This window comes from Poeciliopsis prolifica, unplaced genomic scaffold (assembly GCF_027474105.1).
Source record: "Poeciliopsis prolifica strain line A6 unplaced genomic scaffold, Auburn_PproV2 SCAFFOLD005, whole genome shotgun sequence".
Taxonomy (NCBI): Eukaryota; Metazoa; Chordata; class Actinopteri; order Cyprinodontiformes; family Poeciliidae; genus Poeciliopsis; species Poeciliopsis prolifica.
In genome coordinates this window covers 17944603-17967285 of record NW_026562380.1, presented here as the reverse complement: position 1 = coordinate 17967285, position 22683 = coordinate 17944603, and the positions used below count along the sequence as shown (strand labels likewise).

At 42.1% G+C, this 22683-nt stretch overlaps 4 protein-coding genes across 8 annotated transcripts in view; 3 read left to right on the top strand and 1 right to left on the bottom strand.

Annotated features, from left to right (window-relative positions):
• abch1 (ATP-binding cassette, sub-family H, member 1) overlaps positions 1 to 17428 on the bottom strand; it is a 40133-nt gene extending 22705 nt beyond the window's left edge. Inside the window, exons 1-4 of one of the 5 annotated variants that reach the window (XM_055029265.1) lie at positions 17341 to 17428; positions 15942 to 16089; positions 15641 to 15773; positions 2631 to 2843 (exon numbers count right to left, since the gene is read on the bottom strand). In XM_055029265.1, coding sequence (XP_054885240.1) covers positions 2631 to 2708 — 78 coding nt within the window. In that variant the 5' untranslated portion in view covers positions 2709 to 2843; positions 15641 to 15773; positions 15942 to 16089; positions 17341 to 17428. Of the gene's footprint in view, positions 1 to 2035; positions 2235 to 2630; positions 2844 to 3210; positions 3278 to 15640; positions 15774 to 15941; positions 16090 to 17340 lie in introns of those variants that run through there. The other 4 variants (XM_055029267.1, XM_055029266.1, XM_055029268.1 and 1 more) reach the window with 4 other exon arrangements.
• On the top strand, positions 5547 to 15597 carry LOC129359572 (galectin-related protein B-like). Its single transcript, XM_055029271.1, has 5 exons — positions 5547 to 5786; positions 6315 to 6401; positions 6526 to 6614; positions 7572 to 7758; positions 10259 to 15597. Exons 1-5 carry the CDS (start codon positions 5553 to 5555, stop codon positions 10400 to 10402), a joined length of 741 nt encoding a protein of 246 aa, XP_054885246.1. The 5' UTR covers positions 5547 to 5552; the 3' UTR covers positions 10403 to 15597.
• A 16-nt stretch (positions 17429 to 17444) lies between the features above and the next one.
• LOC129359571 (zinc finger and SCAN domain-containing protein 12-like) lies at positions 17445 to 19463 on the top strand. Its single transcript, XM_055029270.1, has 2 exons — positions 17445 to 17643; positions 18469 to 19463. The coding sequence occupies exons 1-2, from the start codon at positions 17445 to 17447 to the stop codon at positions 19155 to 19157; spliced, it is 888 nt and encodes a 295-aa protein (XP_054885245.1). The 3' UTR covers positions 19158 to 19463.
• Positions 19464 to 20516: 1053 nt separating this feature from the next.
• LOC129359807 (zinc finger protein 271-like) lies at positions 20517 to 22181 on the top strand. Its single transcript, XM_055029707.1, has 2 exons — positions 20517 to 20874; positions 21082 to 22181. Exons 1-2 carry the CDS (start codon positions 20676 to 20678, stop codon positions 21864 to 21866), a joined length of 984 nt encoding a protein of 327 aa, XP_054885682.1. The 5' UTR covers positions 20517 to 20675; the 3' UTR covers positions 21867 to 22181.
• Positions 22182 to 22683: the final 502 nt, after the last annotated feature.

The following is a 22683-nucleotide window of genomic DNA, read 5'->3' as shown; positions in this document are numbered from 1 at the left end:
GTCGAAAGACAGTTTTTAAATTGGCAAATCCATAGTCAGGTTGGGAAATCATCAGAAAAATAAGACATTTAAACAAAGAGGCATCAAATTTTTTTATATCAGCTGAATTGAGGTAGCAGTCTGATCAGAGTTTTTGCAGTCTGCACTCAGTCAAAAGTCTGTTTGGACTTCTTCTGTGGTTACAATATGTACTAAAAAAGTGTCGGAGATGAGTTGTGTTTTGGAACACTGCAATAAGGTCAGCATGGTCATTTGTCTAATACAGACAGGATTGCTCAGATCCGAGTTGTATCTAAAGGAATAAACTTTCCCATATGTGGTGAATTGGCCTGGATGGGGCAAAATGAAGGCTGTAATTTGTAAGTTTCCGTTCTTCAGTTTCCTCAGTCTGGTCAATCAGGTGTCTGAAGGCGAACAAGCCATCTGTTTCTGGAACCTTTTCTTTTCCCAGAGATTTATTCATCATTTTATTTGCTAAGAATGCAAAACCTAGTGGAACATTTAGATCACTTAGAAAATTAATACATCCCAGAGTTTAATACTATAAATGCAGCAACCAGTGCCTTGTTTTTGGTGCAGTTTCTGTTTTGCTGCACAGGCATGTCTAACCTTTACACAAGTGTATTCACAGAATATACTTGTATTAAAATTCACAGTTTATTCATTGTTAATCACATAATTTATCCTCCATCAATATTTTAAAAGTTTTATTCATGCTCTCGGACAAATCTTTGACTGAAATAATGTGCTTTAAACGTATGAACTTTCACTGCCGAATGGAAAAAAGAAGAATGGATTCAAGTGGTGCACGACACTCAGAGACCTTCTTTGAGTTTCATTCCTACAGAAGCTGTTCTATCCAAAGTGCCCTGATGCAATCTGCTGGAAAAAAACAAACTTTGTTTGTTTGACCTCTACTTCCAGACGCACTCACCAAACCACTTAGGGTGAGATCCAGGTCCAATCTTTCAGAATTTGCAGGCAGGAACCCAAACTATGTTGCCCCTTAACCTGAAAAGCACCAAAGAAGCATCACGTCGCAAAGCATCTTCAGGAACGTTCTCAGAGATTCCTCGCAATATGCTTGCATCACCGCCTTCCAGCCATCAGGACACAAATTATGAGGTTCCAAAAACAACCAGGAACCCAGTAAGCTGTAATCACAGCATTTCTTTTGCGGCTTCCCCCCAACTAACTTCCTCCTTTAATCCAGAATTTCTCATTTTCCAGCAGGGAGATTAGAGGGATTGCACTGCATAATCTGGAGCATTTGCTTGGTCTTTGCCACTGTAGCCTAAATATTTCACTCTTAAAATATCTCTGTTCTGCTTGAGAGGAACCCTACATTTGTATACATATGTAGAAACTAAACTGTATAAGAAATGTTGACATTGCACTGCTGATGAAGATTAGATGGAGAATTCCAGCAATAAGACTCACCCAGTACAGAAGACGTGGGTAGAAAGTGAACGATCCAGAGGCGGCAGAGCAACTGACTCCTAACTGAGATCTCACTCTGAAGGCATTCAATTAGGAGCATGTGAACATCAGTTGACACAAACATCTCAACTAAGCAGAAGAACAGGTTTTTGGTCACGAGCCAGCAGGTGGAGAAAGGCATGCTTCCTTCTTTAATAAATACTCAGTTATAATAGCACACACGTGCACACACACAGAGCTAAATCTAACCCTTCACCAAAAAACAAGGCTTCATTTTATGGGGTCCATGCTTTGTGTCCCATAAGGATCAATAGGTCCCCACAGCTTGGTGCATATAAGGTGAACGGTCCTTACAAAGTAACAAATACAAGAACACGTTTTGCTCTTCATCGTTCAGCAGCTGTCTTCCAATTCACCGATTTGAAAATAATAATCAAAATAATAATGATGAAGATGACTTTTTTTTAGCTCCTAATTTCCGACTTTGATCCGAATCCAGATGCCTTTGCTCCAATCAGAAGGCGGGTTGTAATTAATGGAAACACTGCACCGGTTCCCTGCACTGTGAGAACCCATTCCTCCCTCTGATACTGACCCAAGTGAACCCAACGGGTCTGCTCTCATCCACCGCTCGCCCCGCTGGGGCGATCAGGAAGAATTCCTACCTCTCCTGCCAAGTCGTTTGGGACTTGCGTCACCGCCGGGTGAAAGAAAACCAGCTCTCCTGCGTAGACTCTAAAAAGCGGAAAGCCGCGGCCAGTAAAAGAGAACCGACAGCTCAGAGGCCGGCCAATCACCGAGTATTTATGAGCTACGCTTCGGGCCGACCCTCCACTTTCACTTCTCCTGACACATCAGCGCGTCACGCAGGATGTGAGCCACCGATGTCTCCCCCACCCCCGCCTCCATCCAACACCACCTGCGATAATTCGCATCCTTTCTCCCTTTGCGCATTGACCTATCCATAAATATTTGACACATAAACTTCGTCATCGCATGAGAGAAAACCCCAAAACCATGACACGGCTGCTTCTGGTTGCGCGCATCCAGCGGAGTTGAACTCCATCCCGGTGCAGCGGCGCATCAAGGCCCGCTCTATGGAAGGAGTAGCGCCTCGCTGCGCACCGCAAGCAATTTTTCTTTATGCATTTTTTTTAAATTGTTATTATTTTTAATCAAAAGCAACTTACCAGCTGCTCCCGCATCTCGGTGGAGTATGCTGGGCCGGTGATGGTCGCATCTTTCCGGCCGGAAGCCTCCGCAGCCATGGCAGCCGCAGCGAGGAGGAGGAGGAGGAAGAGGAGGAGGAGGGAGCTGAACACCGGTCAGGAGACTGGATCTGTGCAGCAGAGAGCGCCACGGAGGGGCGACAGCAAGGAGAGGCTCCAACTGCTTTCTAACAACTGGAACATAATTGTTATTTTCACCCACAAATGATCACACAGTGCATATTTCTGCAACAGAGTTGCCATAGAAGAGAGCATGACGGTAAAATAAAAAAAAAAAGAATTCCCGTCTGACCCGAACATTTTCTACGGGAGACCGGGGGGGTCAAACTGAGCTGACCCCGCAGCAAGGAAACCAGCTCCACTTCGTTTGTGCCCACAAATGCTACACTTCTATCTCCGTTTCACAAAGCATCACTGATACATGGAACCAATTTGAAAATATGTTATGGTCTAAACTTATATTTTATTTTAAATTCACCTTCAAGATTGAAATGTGTCTTTTAAGAAATAAAAGCCTAACAATGTTACCCATGGTTCTTACCTTTACAAATTTCATTAAATAATGCCTTCTCCCTAACTATTTGGTCACATGATCAATGTTGTTTTTTTGTTGTTTTTTTACTGTTTCCTAGCAACAATCAGTGGCTCTCCCTCTAGGTATTTTATTGGATTTTTTTTTTCTCGATGCAGCAACAAAAGTAGGACGTAATTTTGATGTTGAGGTGAACAAAATGCTTTACTAATCAAATCTGAAAAGTGTGGCATGCATTTCCCCCTTAATGCCGATTCTTGTGAATGAAAGTGCGGCCAAGTTCATCTAGATCCAGCTGTTTCTGTGAAGGCTTCAAAGGTTAGTTAGAGGACAGTAGTGACATGTCAGGAATAAGCTGAAGTCAAGTCATACAACAAAGATTGGGTTGTTTCATCCAGATAAGAGCAAAATCTAGCTTTTTAGGTTCTGCACGGAGCAAAAACACATACGGAGCACAATCAACTTTTATACAGAAGTGTCTGTCCAAGGTTCAGAGTCAGCAGCTCTGGGACTTGAGCCTGCACAGAGCAGACAGAAAAAAAACTAAACAAAAACTTCTGAGCCGTGTTATCAGGCTCGAAGGCTGCCATGCCCACGCTTCGTTCCTCTCCGGACGCACACACTCCTCCGTCGGCACATCGCTTTCACTTCAGCTGCTAAGGCCTCTTCATGTGCACTCGTGCATGTTCTTTTTTTGAAAATTTTACATGGGTGGGAACATACTGCTACGTATTTGATGGTAATGTTATTTAATATTTGTGGATTTGCACACTTGCTGAGTGTTCAACAGAAGCAAAGAGCCAGTGGCGACAGCTTGACATCGTCGCACAACAGGTGTGTCAAAGTCCAGGTTTGTTTGGGCCTCCTTTGGGTCATGAATGTTCCCAAAGGTCTGGTCGTGTCAGAAGGGATCGATAAATAAAACCCATTAAGAGACTGTTAAAACATTCATAACCAACTGTTCCTTCTTGAAGCACTTCTTAAAATTAAGTACAATTTTTACATTTTTCTTTTTTTTTTTTAAAATGTGTTCTTTCAGTACATTTTATTTAGTCAACAAGTCATTTTCTCCCAGCATTCATTGCAGTTTAATTCATCCTATGCCGGGCTTGACTTTGCGGTCACTATGGCAACCAGTAACAGTCAGCCCACCCGTCAGGTCTGCGATTTATTCACGAGCACATTTTATCATAACACGTGTTGTATTTGTCTTTCACTGCTATCCTCGTTAACCTTTCAGTTATTCAGTTCAATTCAAATGTACTTTGTTTAGGCCGACGGGAAATTAAAAGTTGCTGCAAACTCGTTTAGCAGATAATGATGGCTGTGCACAAAATGAAAGCGAAGCAAAAATTTTAATTAAACAGATGTGTTCAATTTTTTTTTTTTTTTACAACCATTAATTGTTCTGTTTCACTGCAGTTAGTGTAGGTTTGTTGTAGAAGTAGCTGGACGTGACTGTTCAGTATGCTCCAATTTTTTTTTTTTTTTATTAAAATGAATATTTCAGTTGCCAGTTGTGTGATAATCTTTGAATTTTTAATACATTAATTGGGGGATAATTTTACCTTCTACATCTTCTTCTTCATCTTGTTATTATTATTATTAGGCTATTATTTTTTTTTTTACAAAGAATCAAGAAAATGATGGCCAACTCTGAGCGTCCTCTTCACGAGACTGTCACAGAAAAACATTATCTTCAGTCAGAGGCCTCTTCTATTTTGCTGTGAAGCAGACTGCTACAAGAAGTCCTGTCACAATAACCCTTTAACCAATCTTGACAGATTTAAATTAGACACAATATTTATTTATTTATTTCCCAATGAAGTAGCCTATACGCTTGCGTTTTTTAGTTTGTATTGTTGTAACGTCTCTAAATGTCCACGCGGGGGCAGAGTGGCTCAATTAACCCAAAGCAGACAGGCGAGAGAAACTGGAGCGTGTTTTATTGGTCAAACCCGAGAGGGCAAAAAAAAAAAAATCTTAAAAATCAATTAACTTAATTTAGCAGGATTTTTTTTTTATGTGCGCATATGCATTTGCGCAATTTTTGGTTGTATTTTGTGCAGCTCATTGCCCTCTGATGCGTCTAAAAGTTTACTTTAAAAGCTCCCCACTTTGTATCACGTTCAGACTTTTTACTCCTCCAACCTCCTCCAGCCTGCTGACAGCGCCGAAAACAAACCCAAAGAGCGCGTCGGCCTAATCGGCTGAAGATCTGTCCGATGATTAGCTCTCTCCGACAGACGGGGATTAAAGCTGTCGGCCTCTAATTATTATAAAGCATTCGTCAGCACATTTATCCTCCCTTTTCAGGAGCCGACAGTAAAAAGCGGAGGCGGGCAGTGTGGATGTCCTGCTCGGTGCTCTTTCTCTCCTCTCTCCGCCGCGCGCGTGTGTGTGTGTGCGTGTGCGTGTGTCTGAGGCGAGGCCTGGAGCCGACCGACGTCGGGGGACGCAGGAACTGGGAAATCCTCCCGAGGCAAGACGCGCCACTCCGCTCCCTCCCTCCTTCCCTCCCCACGCTCGCATCCTGTGCTTTTCGGCTCAAGATGGCGGTGCAGGCAGCAGAAAAGGACGGAATAGTGAGTATTCCCAAAGCCACACCGGGCGATAGGAACCGTAGGTGGAAAGAGTGGGACCGGGGGTTGGGGGGATTGCTTTCATTTGAGCGTTCGGTAGGGATTGCTTGGTAATGCGCATCGTTATCTGGACGTGGAAGTGCTGTAAACGTGGACCAGAGTGCAAAAAAAAAAAAAAAAAAAAAAAACTAGAGGAGGGTGGGTGGAGGTGAGGTGGTGGTGGGGGTGTCTCCTCTTTCATCCAACCATCATCCCCTGCGTGGGGCCACAGGAGGGGGGAGGAGATGAGGAGATCCATCCCGGTCGTAGCGGCATCCCTTCACCCCGCGCCGCGCGGTGCTCAACACGCCATCAGCTCCTCCAAAACCTGCCGGATCGTCATTGTGTTGCGAACCGCGTCGCGCAGCGAGGGTCCCGCGGCAATCATCAATTATTGATCACGCGCAGGCCCGCAGCCTCTCGGTGGGTCTCTGACCCTCGGCCCCTGCTTGCGTATCGGCTCCTGATTTGTGTTCTGGTGTCCTTTTCAAGAACATGGACGGGGATCACACGCTGAACGACTCGCCGGAGAACCCCGGTCTGATCTCACCCGACAAGGAGGATTTATCCCGTCTTTTGGTAAGAAGTCCCTCCGCACAACCCCCAGCACCTTTGTTTGAATCGGGCTTTGAAGAGTGTACCGTCGTACCCCAGTGTTTGATTTGTGTATTTGTTTGGGTGGGTGTGGTGGTGTTGTGCGCAGACGGTGCCTTTCAGCGGGCGCATCCGCGGCGGAATGCGACCGGGGAAGAAGATCATAGTGATGGGGATCATCGACCTGGAGCCACACAGGTGAGATAAGGCCTCAGTCCTACCCTGCACGTCTGCAACGCTCTGAATACAAATCTGATTGGTATCTAAGATAAAATGTTTTTTTTTTCCTTCTTTTTCTTTTCTCCCCTCCACTTTGTCAAACTTGCACATTCAGTTCATGAGGGCAGTGGAGCTTTAAATATGCAGAGATAGGGCGTTTCCTCACCAGCAGGAAGAACAGAAAAGAGGGGAGCGAGGGGGGTGTAGGGGAAAATATGAGGAATAAAACCCCAGTGAGTCAGATTTTGTTTGGGTGTGTCTTTTACCCTTCATGGAGTCTTGTGTTGAATTTGATGAGGGGGGGGAAAAAAATCCTCTCCATGACCTCATCTTTCCTGCTGCTGGCAGAGAATTCAGAGTCCAAAGTTCATGTGAAAAATAAGAGCTGCTCCAACAAGCTGTTTGTTTTGCTTTCTTCTTCTTCTTTTTATTTTTTCGATGCGTCTTGGAAAGTTTGCAGCAAGGATGAGATGCTTGAGAACGTATGAACTGCACAGCTGCAGGGGAGGGAGGAGAAACAGAAACCGTAGCGTGAGGGATTATGCATAATTAACACACACGCTCACAGTTTGCTCTTCGACAGCAACAGCAGAATTATTCATATGTCTCATCCCAGATTAGTTGCGGACGTGGACATGTTTATTGCCCCCAATGGTGAAGATGAGTTAAAAAGCCTAGAAATGAACACATCTTTTATTGAAGTGGTTCAGTGTGAGAAACATATGTTAAGTAATCGTTTAGCATGTCTTCACGGGGAATAAATATGATGCGACACCTAGAGCCATTTCCTAAAATGGGGAGCGTAAGGGAAGACGTTGGATAACCTGGGAAGATTAAAAGCTAAATACATTTCAAGGCTCTTTACCAGAGGTGCCAACATAATAGTCCATTTTTGGATCTACTGTCTGACTCCAACATGTTATATTGTCTCCTCAGCTTCGACGTCAGCCTGACCTGCGGACGGGATTTGGAAAAGGATGACCCGTCGTTCGACGTGGCCCTGAAACTCACCGCTAGCTTCAGCAACCGGCAGTTTCTGCGGCGCGCCCGCGTCTCAGGGAAATGGACAGATGAGGAAGCTTCCACCGCCTACTTCCCTTTCATCCCTGACCAGCCTTTTAGGGTAAGAGCTTCTTCGCTGTTAGTATCTCGGCATAAGAAGAGGTAGTCCCAGAGATCTTCCAGGAGTTTCCCAAACTTGGAGGTCAGGGAATTGAACACCAGAACCAAAGACCGAGACAGAATTTAGGGAGTTTATGTGCTGATGACACAAAATGACAAAAGTTCCTTTTTTGGCTCCGAAAGACTCAAATTGAACAATTTACATTTGACATGCCTTGACTTTTATAAAAAAAATAAACATAAACATTAACAGTAGTTCAAAAAACACTCTTCAGTGTGGAAGTGGAAAGAAGACCCTTTCTGTATCAGTGAAGTGTTTAAAAACATGAGAAAACATGAAGGCTGTTGAAAGCTTCCTGGAAGGAAGATGGATTTTAAAATTGAAAACAACTGAACTGGTTGCTCAGCTGGAAGAGGGGAAGCGCCTAATATCATGCAAATCACGTAGGGAAGGAATGGAGACAGGTCGACATCACCATCCTGTCAAGCCCATTAGGCAACAGAAGGTAACAGGAAGTGGAATCTACTAAAGTAAAGTTGCTAGGTTTCTTCTACTTTTGAAGAATCCAGTTGTCTTTGTCAGCAAACTGGGTAAAAAAATAAATGTTGACGATGTTTTGGGAACCTCACAGTTAAGGCCACGATCTCCTCCCGACTCTACATTTGAGTAAACAGAGACTTTTGTTGGCTAAGAACGGTAGAAACATTCCGATTGGTATCGGATAAAATTGGTCATTTCTGTTGATTACCTACCAAAATCAGTGATCAAAAATCATCTGGAAGATCTCCAATCGGCACCTCTTCATTCCTCTCAGCACTAAAACCGAAACAAAGGGCAGAAACCCTGTGCGCCATCACGTGTGTCTAATGTTAACGCAGCCTGCGTGTGTGAAAATGTGTAGTGGTGTGTTTACAAAAACAGCATCAGCTGCTCACATATAGGATGAAGTCAGTGCTGGGGGCGCTTCGGGTTGAACGGCTGCGACTCATCACTGCTGGACACGAGGGGCCCAGATGCTCACTCACATTCCGCTCTAATAAATTATGAATCACGATCAGCCAGAAATAGTTTGAGTTTAAAGTTATCCCGGGCGTCCGCGTTAATATGTGTTGCGTCTAGGCGTCCTTCCTGCTTCTCGCTGCCGACTCTGTGACAAAGCGATCGTTGCTTGCGGTGGGTGTCAGGAGCTGGAGCCTGGAGATTACAGCTGTTTGCTCGAAACAAAGTGGAGGCATGTGGACAGACACATGATGATCTGTGGTTTTTACAGTGAAAAGGCTTTTTTTTTTTTTTTCCCGCCCCACTGATCTCTTTATGGAAACAGGCCTGTTATTGGCAGGGAGAGCTTACTTTCGTCTAAGGAGTGGGTGGATGCCGACCAGTGTGGTTTATGTGTTTATTGCTGTATTTGGTCAAAAGTTGAACTTGCTGTGATCGTGAGGCATCCTTTGTGCCATGCTTCAGGTCAAAAAGAACAAGTGGAGAAGCACAAGTGGAAAAACATGACCTTTTTTTTTTAAAAAAAATGCAAGAAACAAGGATGATTTAATTACTTTTCGAATGATGAATGTGTAAAACCTTTCATTAAAAAACTTGCTGTAAAACCATAAAGCCAAAAGGTGATGCAATATCTCTCTCTGGCTAACACATTAATTGTTTTCCGGTGCAATAAGCGGCATTTCATGAAGTCAATTTTTTCTCGTTTGTCACTTTGAAAGCACAAACTCTCGAATGGATTTTCACTGAGATCTGAAGACAAAGAGAAAGCAGCCCAGCTTTGTCAAATGAAGGGAAGATTGTACATATTTTTTTAATTTAAATAATAATAGCAAAATCTTAAAAAGGTTTGAGGGTCATGTCTCTGACATCTCTGCATGTTTAGAGACAAAAAAAAAAATCTCCATTCTTCTAAGCAAAAGTTAGTCAGGATGGAGTGTATGTGAATGGCAAATCCTAAATCTAGCCACACACTCAAAGTCAAATGTGAGTCTGTGCTTTGACTAGACCATTCAGTAACCTTAATATGCTTTAATCTAAACCATTCCGTCGTGGCTTCAGGAGCATGTTTAGTGCTTTGCTAATTTCAGCTTTTGTTTTACTAGTTCCACTGGTAGATCTTTTTTTCACTTGCAGGACAGTTTTCCCAAGTTATAAATAATCTGCCAGTGGAACCTCACTTTAAAAAAATAAAAAATAATAATAATATATATATATATATATATATATATATATATATATATATATATATATATATATATATATATATACCATTCTTTGCTTAAAACAAGCTCCTGTATCTTGGTGAAAAGTTGTTAAAAGTTAGTTTTGTCTTATTTCAAGTGTGCAATGATACATTCACTAGAAATTTTCGGGCGAAAATGTCATTTGCCAAATTAAGACTCGCACCGTTTTTTTTTGTTGTTTTTTTTTTTGTTTTAGGCCTTTTGCTTCTGCTTCCCTTTGTTTGATCTGCTTCCTTTTTCTCCTTCCGTTCCTGCAGATTGAGATCCACTGCGAGCACCAACGCTTCCGGATATTCGTAGACGGACACCAGCTCTTTGACTTTTATCACAAAGTAAAATCCTTGCCCTCAATCGACACAGTACGGATACAAGGAGACCTACAGATCACCAAGCTCGGTTAACGCTCCCTGCTCTTCCCTCTCGCAGGAGATCAATTTTGTGTGTGTGTGTGTGTGAAGCAAAGACTTGATCGCAAATGACCGCATGCATACACACACACACGCACACTAGCGCATTGCATCGTCGCTGGTAAGCCATCACACAGCGCTGCAGCAGCAGCATTCCATATTGGGTGTGAAAAAGCTCTCTGTTTAGGATTTCTCAACTTTTTTCTTCAGTTGTTCAGTTTTTTTTCCCTTTTTTTTTGTTTTTAACTTTATATATGATCACTAATTTAAGTTCTAAAACCTTCATAAGTGAAAGCAAACCTCTAAAATAGATTGTTTGGGAGGATAATTTGAGTTCAAGATTGGAAAATGACTGCTTGTTTTGATTATGATCTCTGCGTTCAAGGGATGCTTTGATAGAAATTATACTTCAGATGAAAAAAATAAATCTGCTCATATAAGTCAAGCAAATTTTCCAGTAACTGCTGCACAATGAGTTTTACTCCGGATAAAACTGATGTCAGTAGAAATATCACGTTTTTTTTTTCCCCCCCGCTCTGTGTTTTGTTTCAATTTTTTTCAAAGCTCAGAGATGTCAGTTCAGTTCAAATTTAGTCTTATAACTGCAAAGCTAAAACTTTCCGGCCTGTTTGTTACTTTCCGCCGTTGCACTTTCAACTCTTGTGCTGTCCATGAAGTTTATCCTAGTTTATGATGTGCTGCACCCTCCCCGACCCAAATACCCAAAAACCAGGATTATGTCGAGATGTCCCATATTGCCATGTGCTGCGTTGGATTTCGAGCGACTCCTGCAGACGGAGAGCAGAAAATCATGTCGAAATGACTTATTTTGCGTAATTGGCTTGACTTCAAGAAGTCCTTCGAACCTGAAAGCAGCACCACGTCATTAGTGGTGTTTTGAATGTACGATGTGTATGTTTCCATGGTCGTGCAGACGACAGAGCGACGTACATAATGAATTTAAAACCTTCAAGAGTTCGGTTGTTTTTGCAGTGTGGCTGTCGATGTCAGAGTACAGGAACGTGTTGTGTGTTTGTTATTTGTGTTTTCTGAATCGTTCCACGCCAGCTCATTGCGAGGCAGAACTTTAATGCCACCAGCAGCTCCTTCTGAAGTCTTACCAGTGACAATGCGATGCACCAGTCTGTCACTGACTGTCCCACTACGTTTTTTTTCCTCGGTTATGACAATGCTGCACTAATTGTTGTAGTGAAACCGCTAAAAGTCGTAGCTCCCGGTGGTGCTGCGATTGCTCCTCTTCCAGTATTTAAAGTTTTCACAGGGTTGTAAGTTCCTGCTGAAGCTCCGTAAGATGAAATGTGCAAAAATTTCACAGAGAAAGCAAAAGCTGTGGGTTGCCAGGTTGGGATATGCTGATTAAAACATAATGCATTTTAATTAGCATATAAAGCGTATTTTGTTACTGAGTGGCCAATTCAGTTTATTGAGTATTATTTAAAAGAATTCCATATTCGGCATAGATTTTGCATCCAGTTTGTCTTTGAATTCAGAAGGCGTATCTGGAAATTACATCACAATTTGTTGAATTGTTAACTATTATTAGTAAATAATGCAATTATCTCCACTCAATGTGCTTGTACACTAAAGAGACGTATTCACAAGCCGATATCGAAGAGTGCTGTTTGTGGTTGGGTTTAATGTGATGCAAAAACAGTTTGTTGCTGCAATGTTTACTATATTTATTTGGTGACTGAAGTTGGGGCTGTTGGATTCCTCCAGCTTTATAAAAACAAATTATTTTAAAAATCGCACACATGAAATCTGTTCCGGAAAAGTTTTCACCCATATTAGCTGGAATAAATACGCCTCTCTGTGTTGTTGTAAACATACCAGGCCCACAGAGGGCGGTGTAGGGCGAAGCTAAAACCAATGTCAGCCAATCAGGTTGCTTGAAAACAACCACAACTTCCTGTTAGGGATTAAACATGGCGCCAGGAGGCTCATTTTTGTGGGTTGAACTACTTTCAAAATCGTATTAGAATATGAAGTTAAAACACAAGACGATGTTGATTGGCAATCATCTCAAAGCGAACATGTGGATATGTTGACTCATGAACACGCAGGACTCTTAAGTCTCTGTTTCACCCATATACACACGGAAAGACAAATATGGAGGAGGTTTTTTAAACATAGATTTTGGTCTGAGTTTATATAAATGTGATACTTTAGTGATATTAAACAGTTTTTGTGATTGAGAAAGGCCAAAATGAATGTTTCCTTGATATCCGGCAATGTGTGGACAGGGTCTAAAATTCAAACAAAACTAGAGAACAATGTTTTGTTTAGTCTTTTTTCTTGTGAAGGATATGTTTAGGAAATTTTTATAGAAAGAAATTTGCCACAAATTTGACCTCGGGGCACCATCTGGTGTGCTCCATGTTGATCACAAAGAGTTGAAAGGTTTTTCTGTCGTTGCTGCTGTAAATCTGGAAGAAGCCATGACATCTGTGCCCTAAGCGGTGCCGAGAACTTCATCCACCGTATCGCTTTTTACACATCTTCCTTTTCTCCTTATGCCGCAAACATCAAAATCTGCACTAACTGTTCATTCTCTCCCTACTGTAGCAATAAATGACGTTGCCGCTGTGTGAGCGAAGGCTGCTCTGATGCAGGGCGCCTCTTTGAACTTTGAACTCTTCCTGAGTTCAGTGCTTGTTCTTCGCTGGCAGGCGCTGGTTTATTTTGGACACAAACAGGAAGCGCGCGCGGTGCGGTATGCGAGTGCGCCGAGAGGTCAGATGAGATCTGTACATGATGTGTATTTGTGCATTGATGGTGTGTGGTATACTTTCTTACGTTTTTGTTTTTCAGGTTTACAAACAATGACTTTTTTTTACTGCCTCAACGTGTTGATATGGTCTCCGTGACGAGTGGGAGTGACTCGGTGGTACGGTGCTGGTGGTAGATGTGTGTTCAGCTCGGTGTCATGTTCGTGGGTCGCTCGGCTGTCGCGCAGTTTGCAGAGTTGACTGCTGCAGGAATTATGGGGGAGGGAGATAAACAATTGAGAAATTATAGCTCTGTGTTTATGTCAAGCTTTCTCAGCTGGGACTCTCTGCTCTAGTCACAATTGGCCATTTGCAAGTTTGTTTATTTGTTTTTTAGTTGGTTGTACAAGGCACGGGTCTAAATCAGATCCTCATGGTATAACATTGCCAGAACCAAAGTCTTTTAAGATAAAAACAAGTGCATTGCAAGCTAGGGTTGCTTTTACTTAACACCATAAATGTTCCTACTGCTGATAAAATAGTGGAGGATATTACAAGTTTAATGATTACGAAACAAAGACCTGAGCAAAAAAACGACTCCTGAAATTAATGCTGATCTTGGTTGGATGGATCTTTTTGGGTAGGATTGTCAGTCTTACAGGAGGCTTATCGTGCAAAATTTGTATTCTGCACATTTTTTGTACTTCCGTTCGAGTTTCTATTGCTTCTAAAAACAGCACAAGTACTTTGGAGGAAAAAAAAAATCCACCCAGATGTTTTTTTGGTGACTGGAAAAATACCAAAGTCCTCCACAAAGTAACGATGCAAATCAGCAGGAACTGAGCCTCACCTAGTAACCCAAGCGGAACTCCAGCACGTTGGTCAGCTGGTTTTTACCAGTGTGTGTACAATGCCTGCTGGAAAAGACGAGAGTTTTGTTGTTGACTCAGCATTCAGACACCAGTTGCTACGTTCTTGCTGGTTGCACTAGAAGCGCTACTAATTATTTTCAAAGACGTACGGTTGTATAATTACAGATTTGTTTTGTTATTTTCACATGAGTATAAACATTGAGCTGGAGGGCGTGGCCAGCAGCAGCTCATTTGGATTTAAAGTGACAAAAGGCCCGAAAACGCCTCATTCTGAAATATAAATGTTTTTTTTAATAGACCTATCTTAATCTGCTCCCATAAAAGTGTTAATCAGTGCTTCTTTATTTGTTACACCGTCACTGGATAAAAGCATTTCTACACAGTAGAAACAAGAAAACAAATGACGGTGTGCAACAACGGGTGTGAGAGGGGCAGCAGGTCCATCGCAGCCAAACCCAACTGTTGCACTTTCTCGACCATCTCATCGAAAAGAAAAACGTCAAACTGTTACCAACAATATTCAAGAAACTTTATCGTTTTTTGGGGCAGGGGGGTTTCTGTTTTTTTTTTTTTTTTTTTTTTAGAAACCTTGACCCCGGTATCCATGCCATGCCGAGGTCGTAACCATGTCTGCAGAACATGGGTGCACAGCACATAGCAACCCTGTGGGGTACTCTTATGTTCCTTCTTTGTTCTGTTGCACTTTAACCCCACTTTCGAGACTCCCGGTTTGGTACGTGCGCTCAGAAAGCTTCTGTTCTGTACTTGTTGATCTCCTTATGATCCCATGAATCCTCCACAAAGTGACGGAAAGTAAACTCTGTGAAATGTTTATTGTTTTTTTTCCCAGATCAGATTATGTGCTCTATAAACCCATTTAAAATGGAAAAATGTAACCGAAGAACTGAATGTCTCTCTCTTTCTGATTGTAACCGATTTAAACACAACCCGGCTCCTATTGCCACCAGAATTTATTCCCAGCCTGTGTTCAAGTAAAAAAAACAATCCACATCTTATTTTGAAAGCTTCTTTTTTTTTTAGTTTTTTGATTTTTTTTTTTTTTAGATGTAGACACTGGTGGTTGTGGCCTCAGGGGATTTATTTTGTATATTTTATGAATGACTTATGAGGCATAAATATGTGTGGCAGCTCTTAAAGGTAACTGTTACCCCCCAGTTTCTAGTTTGGTCTCGCATGCTGTTCATTTTTTATTAATCATTCAATGTTCATTGAGGCCGTTTACAGAAAAGTCTGAATGAAAATGTTCTCTTCCAGCACACGCCTTGATTACAAGCTGAAGGATTAGGAAGAAGAAATCCCAACTATTTCAATATCTAATTGCTAATATTTTTTTCCCCTTCCGGTTGGAACAACTTTCTAAAAGTGCGAGAAACTAAAAGGTTGTTGTGTGAAATACTCCGTCCCATTTATTTACAAAGTGTCCTAGTAGAAGTAGGCCGATCTCTTTCTAATGTGTTGTGTGGTTGTACAGGTCATTTTCTAATAATTTATTGTAACTTGCAGGATCAGTGAGCCTGCTCTATGACGCTGTCTAAATAAAGACATATTGAGAAGTCACAGTTTCCAATTTGTGCAAACGTTTCCGTTTCTTTCCTGGGGGCGGGTCTTACCCTTTGCCGTTAACCAACAGGTCGACAGAGTTGGATCATCTCCAATTGGTTTAGCTGTCGGATTATTTGTCATGGTCGTTCTTGGAGCTGCTTTCCAAGTGTGTAATTATAGAAATCACAACATGGATCATTCCTGCAAATATGTGAGGAACAAAAATGCGTCTAATTAGTCAGTCAACTTTGTTGAGGAATAAACTTTAAATATAATTTTTTATTGGAACACTGAAAATTAGACAGGAATCAAAAGGGCAGTAGACTGCACAGGTCTGATGGTTTTAGCTTTGGGTCTCTGCTTACGTACCCAATATCAGAACCAGAAGTAAAGTTCGGCTGTCTTCCTCACATCTGCTTATTTATAAGTTCCATAATGGGTAAAAAGAAGCCTGTCGAGGTGATTGATGGTAAGTTTGAAAGCGGTGTGCTGGTTTCTGCCAAGCGCTGGATCTGTTCTGTAAAACAGAAGCCATTTACTATTCTCTGAAAAGTTCTTTTTTTTTTTTTAGAGAAAAATTTAAGTTTGGGAATGTTTAAGCCAGAGAGAAGAAACAAGTTCCTCAAACAAAATCCGAGGTTACTTATACCAGTGGTCTAAAGATGTACTCACAATCAAATAATCTGGAGAACTTTTGCCTGGTAGAGAAGTAAAATTCTGCCACACCAAGATGCACGATGCCAAAAAAATTCTCCATAACATTGAACGTGACTTAAACGTGAAATGTGAATGACATGACTGTACTAAAGTAAAGCGTCTGAGTGTCCTAATGAAGCGGTATACAAGTCTGTCATTTCTTTTCATTTAAGCTTTTTGCCCCGGCTGCATTAACTGGCAAATTTTAACTGGCGAGCCACGAAGTTTGTTTCGGAAAAAAAAAACAAAGGAACATTTTAATGCTGTAAATTCAATTTTCTTCATGTCTGAGCAGCAAAAAGCAGGCCCCTGTCATTTATGTCCTCACAGCTGCTGAGTGGCCTACCCCAAGCCCTAATCATTTGCATCCTGGTTGCACTGGATAAGCATCTCAAGATGCATCACCCTGCGTGCAACGATAAATGTCTTAACCAGCCGGCCACCAGAGCAAGGAAGTTTTTTAGATGTTTTAAGTAAGAAAAGGAAATAATAAATGTTGAAGAGAAAAAAAAGTATGAATGATAAAGTCAAAAATGGCACCGACACAAGACTCATCCGTTTGAAATGTTATGCTTGAGAACAATAAAGTATTTTTCTTTCTATGAACATCCTGGCATGCATGTGATGGTTGTGACATCTATCAAGCCTGTGTAGGAAGAAAACATGGCAGTTTCTTCAATGTATTTTTCCTATTTCTTCTGTAAACATTCAACAGAATTTCAAATTCTTCATCCCTAGTTTTGTTTATTTATATGTATTTCAGCGTTAATTATGTTATGGAAGAGAGAGAGAAATCACAAAAAGCATCCACCATTTTATTTTCTTCCAAGTGACCCTAACAGCTTTCTCCTTTGTACAAGCTCAAAAAGAAAGAAAAAAAAAGAAACCTATTGTGGTCTAGTAGTCTATTTCTTAAGGAATTCAAAAGACTATTTCTGATGGTATAAAACCCAAACGGCATCACAGGAAGCCGTTATAGTCCTCCTGGGCGACAGGGGGCGCTACAGAACTACATTTTTTAAACGTGTTTTTTATAAGCCAGTATGAAAAGACAAAAGATTAATTAAATTACTTAGACGGGGAACTCATTTGCTGTTCAAAGGGACTAGTTTCCTTTTCCGTTCTCCCTTCCTGTTCGCTGGCTGTGTCTTCTTCCGTCCCCGGGTTGGTTCTGTCATGTCGGGGATGCGGCAGCTCAGGCTGCTGGTCAGCGAGCGGCTAACGGCGGCTGCGGAGGAAATCTTCGGGCTCGTGGAGAGGACAATAGCGGAGTACCAGGAGGAGGTGGTCCGCTCCAAGAGGGAAATCATCCAGCTGAGGCAGCAGATCGAGCAGCTGGCCGTCTTACAGCCCCGAGTGTCTTTGTTCAAAGGAGGTTGGTAGCGACAGCAGCCTTCGAGCTGTTGCTAAGTAACCGATGGAGAGGGAGAGAAAAAAAAAGAAGGCGAAGAAGAAACAAGCACTTTACGGCCATGTGAGCAACAACCGCAGTAATTTGGTTTAAGAACATGTGCTGTAAAACATAGCTAAACACAGTTCAACTGTAGCAAGAAGCGAATAGACCTTTTACAGTCGTAGGTCAGTTATTCTGTCTGTCTTGACAATAACAAGCTTTAGAGGAGGCCTATTCTGTAAAATTCACATTCTGCTGGTTTCGTTTTTAGACCTCCTTCTGCTTCTACAAATAGCCCAAAATAAAACACAAACAAATCCTCCTGATTATTGAGTTTCACTGCAAGCAACCTGGCTGTTACCCAACAACCCAAGCGGAACTGGAGCACACTTGGTCAGCTGTGTTTTTATGTTCTTTACAATGGCTGCTGGAAGTGAAGTGTTTTGCTGTTGACTTATCATCCGGAAACCACTTGGTGCGTTCTTTGTTGGACATGCAAGATGCTCCACTTCTACTTTTCAAAAATGTACTGTTGTGTTATTGCTCACCTGTTTGCAGCCTAAATACATTTTAACATGAACTGAAACTTCATTGAAACAAGATTTGCATCATGATACAATTTTTTAATTTTTTTTTATTACGACAACTGATTCAAACGATGCAGTAAAAGCCGATTCCTAACTAAAAGAGAAAAATTGTCACAGTTAACACAAAGTTTAAGGCTTACATGCAGTTAAAATATATAATGTGTTTTACTTTGTGAATTGGTATATAAAGTCCCTCTTTTGCATGTTTTCTGTCTCCTAGATGTCGAGTCAGTGTCAGAGATCCAAAGCCAGCCCCCAGCAGAGGAACAAAAGGACGATGGAGACCATCAGCAGGTTAAAGAGGAGCAGCTGGATGTCTGCATCATCCCAGACGTGAACACCGATTCTTCTGACGACGTAAAAGTTTCTCCTTTCGAATCAGAGGCAACCCCTCACGTCCACCCCCAGCCGTTACCAAGCGTCAGCTCCATAACTGTGACTCTGAACAGCTGCGATGAGGGAAAATGGATTGAGAATTTTGGCGGGAGCCCGTCGCATTCTGGTCCAAGTCGCGGCTGCGTTTCCCTCGTGCAGCCGGAGCACGTCCTGGACAGCAAGTCCTGCCGTCTCTGCGGCGTGTCCTTCGCCAGGGACTGCGACCTGATCAGGCACGTGGACGAGTCTCACGCGGGGCAGAAGGCCTTCAAATGCTTCGAGTGTCACAAGGAGTTCGCCCGGAAAGACAGCTTGACTTTGCATCTGAGGGTCCACACGGGCGAGAAGCCGCACAGGTGTCCCTTCTGCGGGAAGTTCTTCACCCAGACCTCCAACCTCAGGGTTCACATGAGGAAGCACACGGGCGAGAAGCCGTACTTCTGCAGCTCGTGTGGCAAAATGGTGGCGCACTCGTATCACCTGAAAACATGCTCCAGGCGGTCCTCAGTCACGATGGACGTTAGTGGACATTAGCGGTCTTCTAACTGAATCCTGGGTGGCAAAAACAAACTTACACTACAAACCTGAGTTTGCACAGAAAAGCCTGGGAATCATGTCGTATTATGGAAGCTTTCTTCTGATCAGATACAGATGCTACAGATGCAGACTATTTATTATTTTTATATATTATTATTTGCGTTATTATTATTGAGGTCTTTTGGAATCGCATGAAACTTTTTCAACCCATAAAACATCCGTTTAACTCTTCAAGTTTGATTTGAGTCGTTCTTCGCCAGCTTATTGCGATGTATCTCTAAATAAAGAACTATTTGAGATTTAGCACGTATCGGGTCTTTTTTGGGATAGTTTATCGTTTGGCCTCTGAACTGTGTTTATTTTATGTCCGATTGTAGTGAGCTCTCAAATGCAATCACTTGTTTTCAGGTGTAGGTACCTTTAGCACTTTGGAAAATGATGAGTTCAGAGAACAAAAACATGCAGGACTGGCTTTAGACACCACTGAGCCTCCTTTTGATAATGGTTTGGAAATTCAGGCTAAGAGCGACAGCTAACTTTAGCAGTAACTTTTCACTAACACTTGGGGTTGCTGGCTATATGCCACAACTTTTCCAGGACTTTTTTTTTTTTTGTAAAGTTTCACGAATTTAAGCTGAAAGTAATATATTCCAACCATAATTCCTGCTAATTCTGATTGCCTCCAGCTGCTGTAAGCATTACAAGAAAGGGGATTTCATTCGTCAGAAGGACGTGGCATGTGGTCAGATTGACAGAAGTGCCGATTCTGCGTCAACAGTGGCATCACTTATATGACCAGTTTCATTTAAATTAACCTAAGACAATAAAATCGGGGTTTGTATAAGATGTGAGCAAGACAGAAATTCACACAACCAATCTTGAGATGTCCAATTGTTGAAAGCTCTTGGGATCACACACACAAAAAAACTTTCGGTGCATTTTTAAAAATTATTTCATCTGACCAACAATAAACTAAACCATTTAAATGTTTTTTTTTAAGAACCAGACAGCACGATTTTTGTTGAAAACTGATCTGTAAATCATAGTTTCAAAAATGTCTGGGTTGACTGTTTTCTTATTGGAGAAGAAAGATTTACTTTTGAGAAACAAATAGGTCAATGTTTGCAGTTCTGGTTACTCCCAAAATAACATGAACGTAAAAACCGTGTTAATGAATGGAAATATATCTTTGTACCTACTATCTTATTTTTATTTTTTTTAAACACGCCATATATTTGTAATAAATAAATAATGTTCCCCTAAAAACAGACCTAGTACAAGTTTTACATAAGCTCGTTTCAAACTCTTTAAGTACTCCTAAGCTGCAGGGGGCGCTGTGGATGCATTTTACTTTTACAGGAGAGCGAGGGGGATTTGGGGGGGGAGCGAGTCACGGCGCTGTCATTTAATTAGATTACGGCTATGCTTTTTGGACTGCAGTGATCGTTTCTTTGTTGGACAGTCCGGGGCGGCATCCTTCCTGTTGTCTTCTTCCGTCCCCGGGTTGGTTCTGTCATGTCGGGGATGCGGCAGCTCAGGCTGCTGGTCAGCGAGCGGCTAACGGCGGCTGCGGAGGAAATCTTCGGGCTCGTGGAGAGGACAATAGCGGAGTACCAGGAGGAGGTGGTCCGCTCCAAGAGGGAAATCATCCAGCTGAGGCAGCAGATCGAGCAGCTGGCCGTCTTACAGCCCCGAGTGTCTTTGTTCAAAGGAGGTTGGTAGCGACGCCTTCGTCACTTAGCTGTTGCTAAGTAACTGTGATGTATGGAATGCAGCTGGGGGTAAATGTATCTGTCGATTTCTGTTCTTGCTTCACAAGAACTTTGTGAACATTTACTAACATTAATTGACAATAAATACACAAAGCAACGTTTTTTCTCTGGAGTTTGACATTTATCGTGTGTATTTTGTCTCCTATTAGTGCCAGAGAGTCAAATTCAGCTCCCAGTCGAGCAGCAGAAGGAAAGTCAGGGCGTTAAAGAGGAGCAGCTGGATGTCTGCATCAGCTCCGACCCGGATACTGATTCCTCAGAGGACGTAAAAGTTTTTCCCTGCGAGTCACAGACGGCCCCTCGCTGCGACCCCGAGCTGCTGCCAACCGTCAGCTCCATCACCGTGACTCTGAACGGCGACGACGTGCACAACGAGTGGACTGAGAATCCCGGCTCCGATTTGGCGTACTTCGGCCAAAGTCACAGGGACGCTGCCTTTCTGCAACAGGAACACATCCTGGATAAGAAGTCCTGCCGTATGTGCGGCGTTTCCTTCATCAGAGACTGCGACCTGATCAGGCACATGGAGGAGGCCCACGCCGGACACAAGGCCTTCAAATGCTTCGAGTGCCACAAGGAGTTCGCCCGCAGGGACAGCCTGGCTTTGCACATGAGGGTCCACACGGGGGAGAAGCCGCACAGGTGTCCCTTCTGCGAGAAGACCTTCACCCAGACCTCCAACCTCAGGGTTCACATGAGGAAGCACACGGGCGAGAAGCCGTACTTCTGCGACACCTGCGGCAAAATGGTGGCGCACTCGTATCACCTGAAGATATGCTCCAGGCAGACCTCGTACACGACAGACGTCACCGGGGAGAGAGCGTTTCGCTGCTTCCGGTGTGGCAAAAAGTTTCACACGATTTCAGACCTGAACGTGCACATGAAGATCCACGAAGCGAGAAAATCGCACGCGCTCGTGCAGGTTTTCTCTTAATCTGCTGTTTTGCTCTTCATAATGTCTAGATGTTTAGAATTGTCGAATGCAAATTGTTTTTTCCCCACACGTTAAAAAAAAAAAAAAATGGTGTGCAGGATTATATACAGAAGTTTGGTGTGTTTCATGTCCGTTTACTTCCTGTTATATCTCTGTAATTAAACTGAGAATAATGAACAAAAAATATCTGCTGTGTTGTTGGTTTTATTAACAGTTGTTTTTAGTTAACCTTTGGATTTAAGTTGAGATTCTGGAAATGAGCGTTTTTATTTCCAGCTTGTGATGTCGGAAACCTGTTATATAAAAAAATTAAAAATATATATATATATTTTTGAAATTACGGGTACAAAATGTCTTGCACGAGTAATGCAGTGTCTTTTTCTACATGGCACAGCTAAAAAAAGTTTAACTTATTTATTTCACTTTGATTATGACACGTTATAATAAAAAAAGCACTTTTTTTCTTTATAAATATTCCTAAAATTATGATATTTTAATTACAGTGATTAGACATAAGGTTATTCAGTTTTTATGGAATTTTGTTCCAGATGGGGTGGAAACTGCAAAAAAAAAAGACAAAACCCTTTATTTCAATGTTAAAAAGTTGTATTTGTTTAATGAATAACAAATGGAGCATCATAAATTGTAGTCTGTCTTTCAACATGTCATCATTATTTCTTACTTTGCCACTCTAATGTTTTTTTTTTTTTTTTTTGCTTTATTATTGTTTTATCTTCATTCTAAACATGTAATGCACTTTACATCGCCTTGAATTACTGAAGATGTGCTATTCAATAAAATTGTCTTACCAAATTTG

What these genes read in the sequence shown, in the direction of transcription:
- LOC129359807 (XM_055029707.1), top strand. Translation starts at nt 20,676, where the DNA reads ATGTCGGGGATGCGGCAGCTCAGGCTGCTGGTCAGCGAGCGGCTAACG. An exon ending in AGTGTCTTTGTTCAAAGGAG is followed by an intron (nt 20,875 to 21,081) that starts GTTGGTAGCGAC and finishes GTCTCCTATTAG; the next exon opens with TGCCAGAGAGTCAAATTCAG.
- LOC129359571 (XM_055029270.1), top strand. Translation starts at nt 17,445, where the DNA reads ATGTCGGGGATGCGGCAGCTCAGGCTGCTGGTCAGCGAGCGGCTAACG. An exon ending in AGTGTCTTTGTTCAAAGGAG is followed by an intron (nt 17,644 to 18,468) that starts GTTGGTAGCGAC and finishes TCTGTCTCCTAG; the next exon opens with ATGTCGAGTCAGTGTCAGAG.
- LOC129359572 (XM_055029271.1), top strand. Translation starts at nt 5,553, where the DNA reads ATGTCCTGCTCGGTGCTCTTTCTCTCCTCTCTCCGCCGCGCGCGTGTG. An exon ending in CAGCAGAAAAGGACGGAATA is followed by an intron (nt 5,787 to 6,314) that starts GTGAGTATTCCC and finishes GTCCTTTTCAAG; the next exon opens with AACATGGACGGGGATCACAC. An exon ending in TCCCTGACCAGCCTTTTAGG is followed by an intron (nt 7,759 to 10,258) that starts GTAAGAGCTTCT and finishes CCGTTCCTGCAG; the next exon opens with ATTGAGATCCACTGCGAGCA.